This window comes from Anomaloglossus baeobatrachus, chromosome 9 (assembly GCF_048569485.1).
Source record: "Anomaloglossus baeobatrachus isolate aAnoBae1 chromosome 9, aAnoBae1.hap1, whole genome shotgun sequence".
Classification (NCBI taxonomy): Eukaryota; Metazoa; Chordata; class Amphibia; order Anura; family Aromobatidae; genus Anomaloglossus; species Anomaloglossus baeobatrachus.
The window spans coordinates 211,819,133-211,833,559 of NC_134361.1; the positions used below are offsets into that span (position 1 = coordinate 211,819,133).

The 14,427-nt window shown below is 48.9% G+C and overlaps 1 protein-coding gene across 1 annotated transcript; it reads left to right on the plus strand.

Moving 5' to 3' along the window:
• The first annotated feature begins 390 nt into the window (after positions 1-390).
• On the plus strand, positions 391-13,302 carry PLPP7 (phospholipid phosphatase 7 (inactive)). Its single transcript, XM_075324383.1, has 2 exons — positions 391-961; positions 12,793-13,302. The coding sequence occupies exons 1-2, from the start codon at positions 424-426 to the stop codon at positions 13,155-13,157; spliced, it is 903 nt and encodes a 300-aa protein (XP_075180498.1). The 5' UTR covers positions 391-423; the 3' UTR covers positions 13,158-13,302.
• The last annotated feature ends 1,125 nt before the right edge of the window (positions 13,303-14,427 follow it).

The window sequence follows — 14,427 nt, forward strand, 5'->3', positions numbered from 1 at the left end:
GTGCTTTGAGTCTCGGTTTGGGGGGGCATTGTACAGTTCTGGCCGCCCTCCTCTCTACTGTTCCGGGGTCTCCTGTTGTATTCGGTGATTCCTTTAGGTCTGTCAGCTTCTGGGAAAGCTGGGTGACAACCCAGATAAACCCTGACCGGACCCTCGCTGGAGCCGACACCTGCCGCTGTTCATCACCGCGTCATCCGAGCTGCAGAGTTGGCGCCAGCCACTGACTACAAATCCCAGCGTCCTTGTGCGGAGGGTGTAAATATCCCAGCGGCCATGTCCGGCCTCAGGTTACTTTCCCGGTGCCTCACTCCCCATTGGACGTCTCGGCCGCCGGGGCCCCTGTGATAGGCAGAAGTGTCAGGGGCCGTCAGGACTGTGGATAAACACACGGGCACTGTGCCGTCACTAAATATAACCCGGGACATGTGGCAGGGAGCAGCCGACCGCCCTCGTCATACAGAGCGTCTCCAGTGCCCGCCACCTCCTTGTGCCCACAGCTTTGGGGGTCCTGTGAAGATGCCAGCCCCCCAGAGACGGCCGAGAGCCCGGGACCGGAACAATGTGCTGGCCAGACCCGAGTTCATGTCCCTGAACCAGCCGGCGACTGCACCCCAGGAGGGCAGAAGCTTTAATAGGAAGCAGGGTGGGCAATATGGTGGCAATGCCAGCGAGGGTGCCCGCGAGAGGCGGCAGAGCCAGCAGCTACCCGAGGAAGACTGCATGCAGCTCAACCCCTCCTTCAAGGGCATCGCCTGGAACTCGCTCATGGCCATAGACATTGCCATGTCCAAGAGGCTGGGCGTCTGTGCCCACATCACGTCTTCATGGGGCAGTGCCCGCTCTATGGTCAAGCTCATCGGGATCACCAGCCATGGCTTCCCCTGGATCCTGGGAACCGTCATCTGCCTGTGGAACAGCAACACGCTGGCCGGTCAAGAGGTGCTGGTGAACCTGCTGCTGGGTAAGACATGGCACCCAACCTGCTAGGAGTGGGCACGCTGGGCACTGGGCCATGTGCTCTGCATACTGGGCACCGGGGTATATGCTCTGCATACTGGGCACTGGGCCATGTGCTCTGAATGCTGAGCCAGGGGGTATGTGCTCTGCACACCAGGCACCGGGGTATATGCTCTGCAAACCGGGTACCGGAGTATATGCTCTGCATACTGGGCACTGGGGGATATGCTCTGCATACTGGGCACTGGGCCATGTGCTCTGCATACTGGGCACTGGGGGATATGCTCTGCATACTGGGCACTGGGCCATGTGCTCTGCATGCTGAGCCAGGGGGTATGTGCTCTGCACAGCGGGCACCGGGGTATATGCTCTGCATACTGGGCACCGGGGTATATGCTCTGCACAGCGGGCACCGGGGTATATGCTCTGCATACTGGGCACCGGGGTATATGCTCTGCATACTGGGCACTAGGCCATGTGCTCTGCATGCTGAGCCAGGGGGTAAGTGTTCTGCACACCGGGCACTGGGCCATGTGCTCTGCATGCTGAGCCAGGGGGTAAGTGCTCTGCACACCGGGCACCGGGCCATGTGCTCTGCATGCTGAGCCAGGGGGTATGTGCTCTGCACACCGGGCACCGGGGTATATGCTCTGCACACCGTGTACCGGAGTATATGCTCTGCACACCGGGCACCAGGGTATATGCTCTACACGTCGAGCACCGGGGTATATGCTCTGCAAACCGGGTACCGGAGTATATGCTCTGCATACTGGGCACCGGGCCATGTGCTCTGCATGCTGAGCCAGGGAGTATGTGCTCTGCACACCGGGCCCCAGGGTATATGCTCTACACGTCGAGCACCGGGGTATATGCTCTGCACACCGGGCACCGGGCCATGTGCTCTGTATACTGGGCCAGGGGGGTATGTACTCCTCATGCTGAGCCAGGGGGTATATGCTCTGCACGCTGGACACCGGGGTATATGCTCTGCATGCCGGGCACCATGCCATGGGCTTTGTATACTGGCCCAGGGAGGGGCTGCTACATTGTATCCAGTCTGGAACACTCCAGCAGCACTGGTCATTTGTTACAATGTATCAGTCTGCACTGGATACAACTGGGTGTGAATAGAGAGGAGCTGGGACATCCCCCTAATCATGGACACGGGGTCCCTCTCCGCCTTGCGTGTGATATTCGTGGGGCAGAGGAGATAAGTGTCAACCACGCACCGCTGTCTCCGATTATCTCCAGGGGAAGCAGAAGTCTCAGGCTGATAACTAATATCTGTGTGCATCTGAGCGCGGCCTGGAGCGACTGATCACACAGTATCCACTAAATTCGTTCTGCCCCTTTAAGTCCTCATCCAGCAATGATGTCATCCAAGTGCCAGTGACATCACAGTAGAGCCGCGCCTCAATCATTGCTACCTGTGATTGGGCTCTGCGGAGGACCCACGAGGCACAGAACAAGGCTATTCCCATGACAGCGCCATAGAGTCCACATAATAGTGCTATATAGTGTCCACAAAACAGTCCTATATAGTATCCACATAACAGTCCTATATAGTGTCCACATAACAGTGCTCTATAGTGTCCACATAGTGCCACAAGTTCTCAAGGGGTCCTACTCCGAGATCACACAATCAACAATCCGTAGAACCTTTATTACATGTAAACCGGAAGGTCCATAAAACAATCCAGCACACAGAGGGTAAAATAGTCCAGGGGCCCAGATACAGTCCAGTAATGGGATAAATGCCTCGGAGGTAAGGGCCACAATCCTCCAGATGTCTCCTTTCCAGGGTATCAGGGTTTCTCCAGGTCTCTCTGGGGGGCGGCCGCAGCTTCAGCATCCCACAAAGGATGGATCTTACTGCCTCCTTGTCCTCCTGAGGCCTTTTCCTTACATCCAGGGGTAAGTAGACAGGTTGGATGGTTTTCAGCCTCCCCAAACCTAGGGATGGAGGCACCACAGGGGGTGATATCTAGGGATCTGAGAGCATAGGGGTCATGAATGGACAGTCAGGAGATCATCAAGAACCATGGACACATCCCGGCTGCGGATGGTGACTAATGTGATTAAGACTCTACAGAGCAACGAGATGATACCGAATCCCCACATCCCACCATCACAACCTCTCCCCACTTATTAATAAATGATCACGACATGAGGTCTACACAGACCTCCGGCCACCTCTCTTTAGTCCACATTGCTGAGCTGTTCCTTGTAAAGGGGTTGGTCGGCCTGAGGGAGTCTATAGTGCTTCTTGCCGGGACACTTCATCAGTGTTCTGGTGGGATTGTACTAGATGGAGAAGCTGTAGGGTTGTACGGACAAGCTCCACCGCAGCAATCGTCCATTGTCCCCTGACAACCATGTGAGGGGGCTGTACTCACAATTGTAAACTCTCTACCATACAAGTATGGTTGCAAATTTTCAATAACAACCATCAGTTCCCATAAAAGCAAGTACTTGCTTCTTAGTCTGGGGTCTACGCCTTAGGGTCCCTCCCCTACTCTGTGCCTGAGGTTCTGCACCTCAGCCATCCCCAACTGGCATTTATCAGGGTCAATGGTCAGTCCTGCAGTCTGGATATGGTCTAGCGCTATGGCCAAGTGTTTAAGATGGTCCTCCCAGGTTGTGCTGAAGATGGTCCTCCCAGGTTGTGATGAAGATGGTCCTCGCAGGATGTGCTGAATATGGTCCTCCCAGGATGTGCTAAAGATGGACCTCCCAGGATATGCCGAAGATGGTCCTCCCAGGATGTGCTGAAGATGGTCCTCCCAGGTTGTGCTGAAGATCTTCCTCCCAGGATGTGCTGAAGATGGTCCTCGCAGGATGTGCTGAAGATGGTCCTCCCAGGATGTGCTGAAGATGGTCCTCCCAGGATGTGCTGAAGATGGTGCTCCCAGAAGATGGTCTTCCCAGGATGTGCTGAAGATGGTCCTCCCAGGATGTGCTGAAGATGGTCCTCCCAGGTTGTGCTGAAGATGGTCCTCCCAGAAGATGGTCCTCCCAGAAGATGGTCCTCCCAGGATGTGCTGAAGATGGCAATGTCATCCAGATAAACAGAGGCAAAGTCGTGACATTGTTCTAACAGTCGATCCACCAGTCTATGGAACGTATCAGGGGCATTTTTCATCCCGAGGGACATTCCCAGGAACTCGAGTAATGAAGGTGGTGCGCTCCTGAGCGTCCTCCATTAGGGGTGTCTGCCTTTACCCCTTGCTCAGGTCTAGCATGGTTACAAATTGGGCATTAGTTGCCGCTTGTTCCAGGGATCCTCCCCCTTGTTCCAGAGATCCTCCCGCTTGTTCCAGGGGTCCTCCCCCTTGTTCCAGGGATCCTCCCCCTTGTTCCAGAAATCCTCCTGATTGTTCCAGGGATCCTCCCGCTTGTTCCAGGGATCTTCCCCCTTGTTTTGGGGATCCTCCCGCTTGTTCCAGGGATCCTTCCCCTTGTTCCAGGGATCCTCCCGCTTGTTCCAGGGATCCTCCCATTTGTTCCGGGGATCCTCCCCCTTGTTCCGGGGATCCTCTCGCTTGTTCTGGAGATCCTCTCGCCTGGGCTACCTGAACAAGATCGGGGAGATACTCGTCCTCGCAGTTATTACTAGGGGGTGGCACTCGGCCAGAATAGACAGAGATCGGCCATGACATCCTTCAGCATATTGATGTGGACGGTCTTTTGTCGTCGACTACTAGGGTCCAGGGTAATGATGTAGTTAGTGTCATTAATTGATAAGGGCCTTCCCACATTGCTTGAAGTCAATCATGAGCACCTGTTGTCCTTCCATCAGTTCCCGGGTCCTGGCTTTACGGTCACACCAGGTCCTTTGTCTGGACTGGGCCATTCGCTGGTGTTCTGTAGCCATGGTAGCGAGCTGGGTGAGACGGTCTGGGAACTCCAGGACATAGATAAGGACAGGCACTCCGGTGTCTGAGACATCTCCCTCCTTCAGAAGAGCGAGAGGACCATGGACCTTCCGGCCAAACAGTAGATAGAAGGGCGAGAACCCTGTGGCCTCCTGGGGAACCTCCCGATAGGTGAACAGGAGATGTGGCAGGTATTTTCCCATCTCTTTCAGTCAGTAGAAGCCCGTTCACATATTCCGTTGGTCTGCGGGTGATGTGGAGTGGTGCAAAAAGCTGGAATACCACAGGTCTGCCACAGGGACTGGACCAGGTCCGACATAGACTGAACCCCTCGATCCAGCAATATTTCCCTGGGGAACCCTACCCGGGTAAAGATGGTAACAAGAGCCTCGGCTACCATTCTACTGGGCAGGGCCACGGCCTCAGGATACTGAGTGGCAAAGACCGCCATGGACGTTTGGGCCTCTGGGCAGTGGCAGCCACCATTGTGGAGCATCCCGTGGCCCTATGATGATGTTGCCCTTACGATGGAATCCAGCGCTGGATTCCGTCATGCTCTACTGAGCATGCCCAGCATGTTTGGCACACCCACTGGGCTGTCCCAAACACAAACGGATCATGGCGGATCCGTCAAAAAATGATGCACAACGGATGCGACGGATCAGTTTTTTCACAGGATTCCTGTGAAAGGAATCCGGTGAAAAACACATCCGTTGCATCAGTTGACATCTAAAAAACGACGGATCCGTAGATGACGGACCTGACTGATTTAAAACAACGGAAATGTGAACCTAGCCTTAGTGTAGTGTCAGGTGCGCCTGAGGGTGGAGGGTCCGGTGCAGCTGAGGTCTATACACATACATTGCGTTCTTCTCCCTTCTTTTCATCAGCTCGCTTTCTAGAACATTCCGTCCCACGGCTGCGGCGTCCCCCCGTGTGACAGTGAGCAGACTCATCGTCAATGTGTCAGGGCGCCGCTGTTTACACCGTCACATCCAGCAATTCACGTTCACGGCACAAGTTCAGGCTGCGCTGATGACGGCGAATCCCCCCGACAGCCCCCCCCAATCCGGGTTATTTGGGTCACAGAAGATCAAGAGTGGGATTAGGAAGTCTGTGAGTGACTGCACCACTTGTGGCTATTTCTGGGGGGTAGACACGGCCGAAAGTGCTGACACCCTCAAAATGATCCACTGCTTAATCACAGAAGAGCAGCACAAAGTGTCCACAACTAGCAGCAAACGGGCGACGTCCACACGGGCTACGTCCACACGGGCTACGTCCACACGGGCTACGTCCACACGGGCGGCATCCACACGGGCTACGTCCACACGGGCTACGTCCACACGAGCGACGTCCACACGGGCTACGTCCACACAGGCTACGTCCACACGGGCGACATCCACACGGGCGACGTCCACACGGGCGACGTCCACACGGGCGACGTCCACACGGGCGACATCCACAGGAGCGACATCCACATGGGCAATGTCCACATGAGCGACGTTCACACGGCCGATGTCCACACGGGCAACATCCACACGGGCGATGTCCACACGGGCAACATCCACACGGGCGATGTCCACACGGGCGACGTCCACACGGGCAACATCCACACGGGCGATATCCACACGGGCGACGTCCACACGGGCGACATACACACGGGCAACATCCACACGGGCTATGTCCACATGAGCGACGTCCACACGAGCTATGTCCACACGGGCGACGTCCACACGGGCGACATCCACACGAGCGACGTCCATACGGGCAACATCCACACAGACGATATCCACACAAGCTTCGTCCACACGAGCTACGTCCACACGGGCAACATCCACACAGGCGCCATCCACACGGGCAACATCCCCACAGGCAACATACACACAGGAGATGTCCACACGGGTGACGTGCACACAGGCGCAATTTACACAGGCGACGGTCACACGGGCAATGTCCACATGGGCAACGCCCACATGGGCGCCATCTACACGGGCAACATCCACACATGTGCCATCCACACGGGCAATGTCCACATGGGCAACGTCCACACGGGTGATGTCCACACGGGCGATGACCACACGGGCAATGTCGACATGGGGTCCGAGCTCTGTGCTGTCATCATGTTCTCCCCCCTCCCTGTCTGTATGGCGCTCATGCACTGGTCAAAATCATGGGGAACAGATAAGATCCAACCCCAAACTATTCCCACAAAGCTGGAAGCTTTGGAATCCAGTGTTGGCAGCTTTAAACTGCTCCATCTGACACTAGGCATTTGGCTGGGTGATGTACGGCTCGGCATTGTGCTTGGTGATGTACGGCTCGGCATTGTGTTTGGTGATGTACGGCTCGGCATTGTGCTTGGTGATGTATGGCTCAGCATTGTGCTTGGTGATGTACGGCTCGGCATTGTGCTTGGTGATGTACGGCTCGGCATTTGGCTGGGTGATGTACGGCTCGGCATTGTGCTTGGTGATGTACGGCTCGGCATTGTGTTTGGTGATGTACGGCTCGGCATTGTGCTTGGTGATGTATGGCTCAGCATTGTGCTTGGTGATGTACGGCTCGGCATTGGGCTTGGTGATGTACGGCTCGGCATTGGGCTTGGTGATGTACGGCTCGGCATTGGGCTTGGTGATGTATGGCTCGGCATTGTGCTTGGTGATGTACGGCTCGGCATTGTGCTTGGTGATGTCTGGCTCGGCATTGTGCTTGGTGATGTACGGCTCGGCATTGTGCTTGGTGATGTATGGCTCAGCATTGTGCTTGGTGATGTACGGCTCGGCATTGGGCTTGGTGATGTACGGCTCGGCATTGGGCTTGGTGATGTACGGTTCGGCATTGTGCTTGGTGATGTACGGCTCGGCATTGGGCTTGGTGATGTATGGCTCAGCATTGTGCTTGGTGATGTACGGCTCAGCATTGTGCTTGGTGATGTACAGCTCGGCATTGGGCTTGGTGATGTACGGCTCGGCATTGTGCTTGGTGATGTACGGCTCGGCATTGTGCTTGGTGATGTATGGCTCTGCATTGTGCTTGGTGATGTATGGCTCTGCATTGTGCTTGGTGATGTATGGCTCTGCATTGTGCTTGGTGATGTATGGCTCAGCATTGTGCTTGGTGATGTACGGCTCGGCATTGTGCTTAGTGATGTACGGCTCTGCATTGTGCTTGGTGATGTATGGCTCGGCATTGTGCTTGGTGATGTACGGCTCAGCATTGTGCTTGGTGATGTACGGCTCGGCATTGTGCTTGGTGATGTACGGCTCGGCATTGTGCTTGGTGATGTACGGCTCAGCATTGTGCTTGGTGATGTATGGCTCGGCATTGTGCTTGGTGATGTACAGCTCTGCATTGTGCTTGGTGATGTACGGTTCGGCATTGTGCTTGGTGATGTACGGCTCGGCATTGTGCTTGGTGATGGACGGCTCTGCATTGTGCTTGGTGATGTACGGCTCGGCATTGTGCTTGGTGATGTACGGCTCGGCATTGTGCTTGGTGATGTACGGCTCGGCATTGTGCTTGGTGATGTACGGCTCGGCATTGTGCTTGGTGATGTACGGCTCGGCATTGTGCTTGGTGATGTACGGCTTGGCATTGTGCTTGGTGATGTACGGCTCGGCATTGTGCTTGGTGATGTACGGCTCGGCATTGTGCTTGGTGATGTATGGCTCTGCATTGTGCTTGGTGATGTATGGCTGATGCAGCTGCTCGGCAATGAAGCTCCTGGAAAGCGCAGTGTTTGTGCTGATGTTACCACAGGAAATCTAGACTCTGCAGTTATGGGGTCATCAGAGCGGTGGGGACACCTCTGACCTCTGCTCCTCCGCACTCGGCCCCCCGCTATGTAATATTACAGAGTCTCCACTTTTCTATAATGATCTGTCACAGGTGATGGGGTAGAAATGTCATGGACAAACTCGTTACCCCAGTGGCTCCTATTACAGAATGCGCTGGTATCAGTGAGATATTATTATAGTAGTTATATTCTTATACATAGGAGCAGTATTATAGTAGTTATATTCTTGTACATAGGAGCAGTATTATAGTAGTTATATTCTTGTATATAGGGAGCAGTATTATAGTAGTTATATTCTTTTATTATAGGAGCAGTATTATAGTAGTTATATTCTTGTATATAGGGGGCAGTATTATAGTAGTTATATTCCTGTACATAGGAGCAGTATTATAGTAGTTATATTCTTATACATAGGAGCAGTATTATAGTAGTTATATTCTTGTATATAGGGGGCAGCATTATAGTAGTTATATTCTTGTATATAGGGGCAGTATTATAGTAGTTATATTCTTGTATATAGGGGCAGTATTATAGTAGTTATATTCTTGTATATAGGGGCAGTATTATAGTAGTTATATTCCTGTACATAGGGGCAGTATTATAGTAGTTATATTCCTGTACATAGGGGGCAGTATTATAGTAGTTATATTCTTGTACATAGGGGGCAGTATTATAGTAATAATATTCTTGTACATAGGAGCGGTATTATAGTAATTATATTCTTGTACATAGGGGGCAGCATTATAGAAGTTATATTCTTGTACATAGGGGTAGTATTACAGTAGTTATATTCTTGCACTGAGGGGTAGTATTATAGTAGTAATATTCTTGTACATAGGGGGCAGTATTATAGTAGTTATATTCTTGTATATAGGGGCAGTATTATAGTAGTTATATTCTTGTATATAGGGGCAGTATTATAGTAGTTATAGTCTTGTACATAGGGGTAGTATTACAGTAGTTATATTCTTGCACTGAGGGGTAGTATTATAGTAGTAATATTCTTGTACATAGGGGGCAGTATTATAGTAGTTATATTCTTGTATATAGGGGCAGTATTATAGTAGTTATATTCTTGTATATAGGGGCAGTATTATAGTAGTTATATTCTTGTACATATGGGCAGTATTATAGTAGTTATATTCATGTACATAGGGGCAGTATTATAGTACTGTAGTTATATTTCTGTACATAGGGGCAGTATTATAGTAGTTATATTCCTGTACATAGGGGCAGTATTATAGCAGTTATATTCTTGTACATAGGGGCAGTATTATAGTAGTTATATTCATGTACATAGGGGCAGTATTATAGTACTGTAGTTATATTTCTGTACATAGGGGCAGTATTATAGCAGTTATATTCTTGTACATAGGGGCAGTATTATAGTAGTTATATTCATGTACATAGGGGCAGTATTATAGTACTGTAGTTATATTCCTGTACATAGGGGGCAGTATTATAGTAGTTATATTCTTGTACATAGGGGGCAGTATTATAGTAGTTATATTCTTGTACATAGGGGGCAGTATTATAGTAGTTATATTCTTGTATATAGGGGCAGTATTATAGTAGTTATATTCTTGTATATAGGGGCAGTATTATAGTAATTATATTCTTGTACATAGGAGCAGTATTATAGTAGTTATATTCTTGTATATAGGGGCAGTATTATAGTAGTTATATTCTTGTATATAGGGGCAGTATTATAGTAGTTATATTCTTGTATATAGGGGCAGTATTATAGTAGTTATATTCTTGTACATAGGAGCAGTATTATAGTAGTTATATTCTTGTATATAGGGGGCAGTATTATAGTAGTTATATTCTTGTACATAGGGGCAGTATTATAGTAGTTATATTCTTGTACATAGGGGGCAGTATTGTAGTAATTATATTCTTGTATATAGGGGCAGTATTATAGTAGTTATATTCTTGTATATAGGGGCAGTATTATAGTAGTTATATTCTTGTACATATGGGCAGTATTATAGTAGTTATATTCATGTACATAGGGGCAGTATTATAGTACTGTAGTTATATTTCTGTACATAGGGGCAGTATTATAGTAGTTATATTCCTGTACATAGGGGCAGTATTATAGCAGTTATATTCTTGTACATAGGGGCAGTATTATAGTAGTTATATTCATGTACATAGGGGCAGTATTATAGTACTGTAGTTATATTTCTGTACATAGGGGCAGTATTATAGCAGTTATATTCTTGTACATAGGGGCAGTATTATAGTAGTTATATTCATGTACATAGGGGCAGTATTATAGTACTGTAGTTATATTCCTGTACATAGGGGGCAGTAATATAGTAGTTATATTCTTGTACATAGGGGGCAGTATTATAGTAGTTATATTCTTGTACATAGGGGGCAGTATTATAGTAGTTATATTCTTGTACATAGGAGCAGTATTATAGTAGTTATATTCTTGTACATAGGGGCAGTATTATAGTAGTTATATTCTTGTACATAGGGGCAGTATTGTAGTAATTATATTCTTGTATATAGGGGCAGTATTATAGTAGTTATATTCTTGTACATATGGGCAGTATTATAGTAGTTATATTCATGTACATAGGGGCAGTATTATAGTACTGTAGTTATATTTCTGTACATAGGGGCAGTATTATAGTAGTTATATTCCTGTACATAGGGGCAGTATTATAGCAGTTATATTCTTGTACATAGGGGCAGTATTATAGTAGTTATATTCATGTACATAGGGGCAGTATTATAGTACTGTAGTTATATTTCTGTACATAGGGGCAGTATTATAGCAGTTATATTCTTGTACATAGGGGCAGTATTATAGTAGTTATATTCATGTACATAGGGGCAGTATTATAGTACTGTAGTTATATTCCTGTACATAGGGGGCAGTATTATAGTAGTTATATTCTTGTACATAGGGGGCAGTATTATAGTAGTTATATTCTTGTACATAGGGGGCAGTATTATAGTAGTTATATTCTTGTATATAGGGGCAGTATTATAGTAGTTATATTCTTGTATATAGGGGCAGTATTATAGTAATTATATTCTTGTACATAGGAGCAGTATTATAGTAGTTATATTCTTGTATATAGGGGCAGTATTATAGTAGTTATATTCTTGTCTATAGGGGCAGTATTATAGTAGTTATATTCTTGTACATAGGAGCAGTATTATAGTAGTTATATTCTTGTATATAGGGGGCAGTATTATAGTAGTTATATTCTTGTACATAGGGGCAGTATTATAGTAGTTATATTCTTGTACATAGGGGGCAGTATTGTAGTAATTATATTCTTGTATATAGGGGCAGTATTATAGTAGTTATATTCTTGTACATAGGGGGCAGAATTATAGCAATTATATTCTTGTACATAGGAGCAGTATTATAGTAGTTATATTCTTGTACATAGGGGGCAGTATTGTAGTAATTATATTCTTGTATATAGGGGCAGTATTATAGTAGTTATATTCTTGTACATAGGGGCAGTATTATAGTAGTTATATTCTTGTACATGGGGGGCAGTATTGTAGTAATTATATTCTTGTATATAGGGGCAGTATTATAGTAGTTATATTCTTGTATATAGGGGCAGTATTGTAGTAATTATATTCTTGTACATAGGAGCAGTATTATAGTAGTTATATTCTTGTATATAGGGGGCAGTATTATAGTAGTTATATTCTTGTACATAGGGGCAGTATTATAGTAGTTATATTCTTGTACATAGGGGCAGTATTATAGTAGTTATATTCTTGTACATAGGAGCAGTATTATAGTAGTTATATTCTTGTACATAGGGGGCAGTATTATAGTAGTTATATTCTTGTACATAGGAGCAGTATTATAGTAGTTATATTCTTGTACATAGGGGCAGTATTATAGTAGTTATATTCTTGTACATAGGGGCAGTATTGTAGTAATTATATTCTTGTATATAGGGGCAGTATTATAGTAGTTATATTCTTGTATATAGGGGCAGTATTGTAGTAATTATATTCTTGTACATAGGAGCAGTATTATAGTAGTTATATTCTTGTATGTAGGGGCAGTATTATACAGTCTTGTTAATAGATGGTAGAGTTATAGTAGTATATATATATATATACGGTACGTGGAGGATGGGTTAATAATCTTCTCCCTCTTTTCGGCAGCCCTCTTTCTTGACATCCTCACAGTAGCCGGTCTACAGAAGTTGATGAAGCGTCGGGGGCCGTATGAGGTGACGCCCGGGATCCTGGATTACCTCGTCCTCGATGTCTACGCTTTCCCCGCTGGACACGCCAGTCGAGCCACTATGGTGTCCAAGTTCTTCCTCAGCCATCTTGTTCTCGCCATCCCGCTGCGGATCCTCCTGGTCCTCTGGGCCTTCAGCGTTGGACTTTCTCGCATTATGATTGGCCGGCACCACATCAGCGATGTTTTGGGTGGATTTGTGATCGGCCTCCTGCAGTTTAACTTTGTGGAGATCCTGTGGCTGTCCTCCAGCACCTGCCAGATGTTGTCCTCGCTGTGGTGACCACAGAGACATTGGACGCCATAACCACCGAGACCACGAGGACACGGCCTGGACTCCACAGCGAACAAGACCACGAGGACGTGGCTGACATTACTTTTTCTGTCTTGGAATAGAAACTATTAAATATATTGTCTGTCATATCTCATCTCTGGAGATCCAGTTCTGGTGATTTCTGATGTAACCGCAGCCTCAACCGGGACGGATCCGTGTCCTGAAGTGTGTGGAAATATAATGTACAAGCACGAAGGCCAAACCCCTCCAGCCGCCGCGCACCGACACCGTCCATCACACTCTACATATATAGAGTAATACAACCCCATCATCTGGTGGTGTATAATATCCAGCCCCCAGTGTATAACCTCCGGCCCCTGGTGTATAACCTCCAACCCCCGGTGTATAACCTCCAGCCCCCGGTGTATAACCTCCGGCCCCCGGTGTATAACCTCCTGCCCCCGGTGTATAACCTCCAGCCACCGGTGTATAACCTCCAGCCCCTGATATATAACCTCCTGCCCCCGGTGTATAACCTCCAGCCACCGGTATATAACCTCCAGCCACCGGTGTATAACCTCCAGCCCCTGGTATATAACCTCCGGCCCCCGGTATATAACCTCCTGCCCCCGGTATATAACCTCCTGCCCCCGGTGTATAACCTCCGGCCCCCGGTATATAACCTCCTGCCCCCGGTATATAACCTCCTGCCCCCGGTGTATAAACTCCTGCCCCCGGTGTATAACCTCCTGCCCCGGTGTATAACCTCCTGCCCCCGGTGTATAACCTCCTGCCCCGGTATATAACCTCCTGCCCCCGGTGTATAACCTCTGGCCCCCGGTGTATAACCTCCGGCCCCCGGTGTATAACCTCCGGCCCCCGGTGTATAACCTCCGGCCCCCGGTGTATAACCTCCTGCCCCCGGTGTATAACCTCCGGCCCCGGGTGTATAACCTCCTGCCCCCGGTGTATAACCTCCGGCCCCCGGTGTATAACCTCCTGCCCCCGGTGTATAACCTCCTGCCCCCGGTGTATAACCTCCTGCCCCGGTGTATAACCTCTTGCCCCCGGTGTATAACCTCCTGCCCCCGGTGTATAACCTCCGGCCCCGGGTGTATAACCTCCTGCCCCCGGTGTATAACCTCCGGCCCCGGGTGTATAACCTCCTGCCCCCGGTGTATAACCTCCGGCCCCCGGTGTATAACCTCCTGCCCCGGTGTATAACCTCTTGCCCCCGGTGTATAACCTCCTGCCCCCGGTGTATAACCTCCGGCCCCCG

Coding starts and splice junctions, on each gene's coding strand:
- PLPP7 (XM_075324383.1), top strand. CDS start 424: ATGTGGCAGGGAGCAGCCGACCGCCCTCGTCATACAGAGCGTCTCCAG. Junction 962..12,792: donor GCTGGTGAACCTGCTGCTGG/GTAAGACATGGC, acceptor TCTTTTCGGCAG/CCCTCTTTCTTGACATCCTC.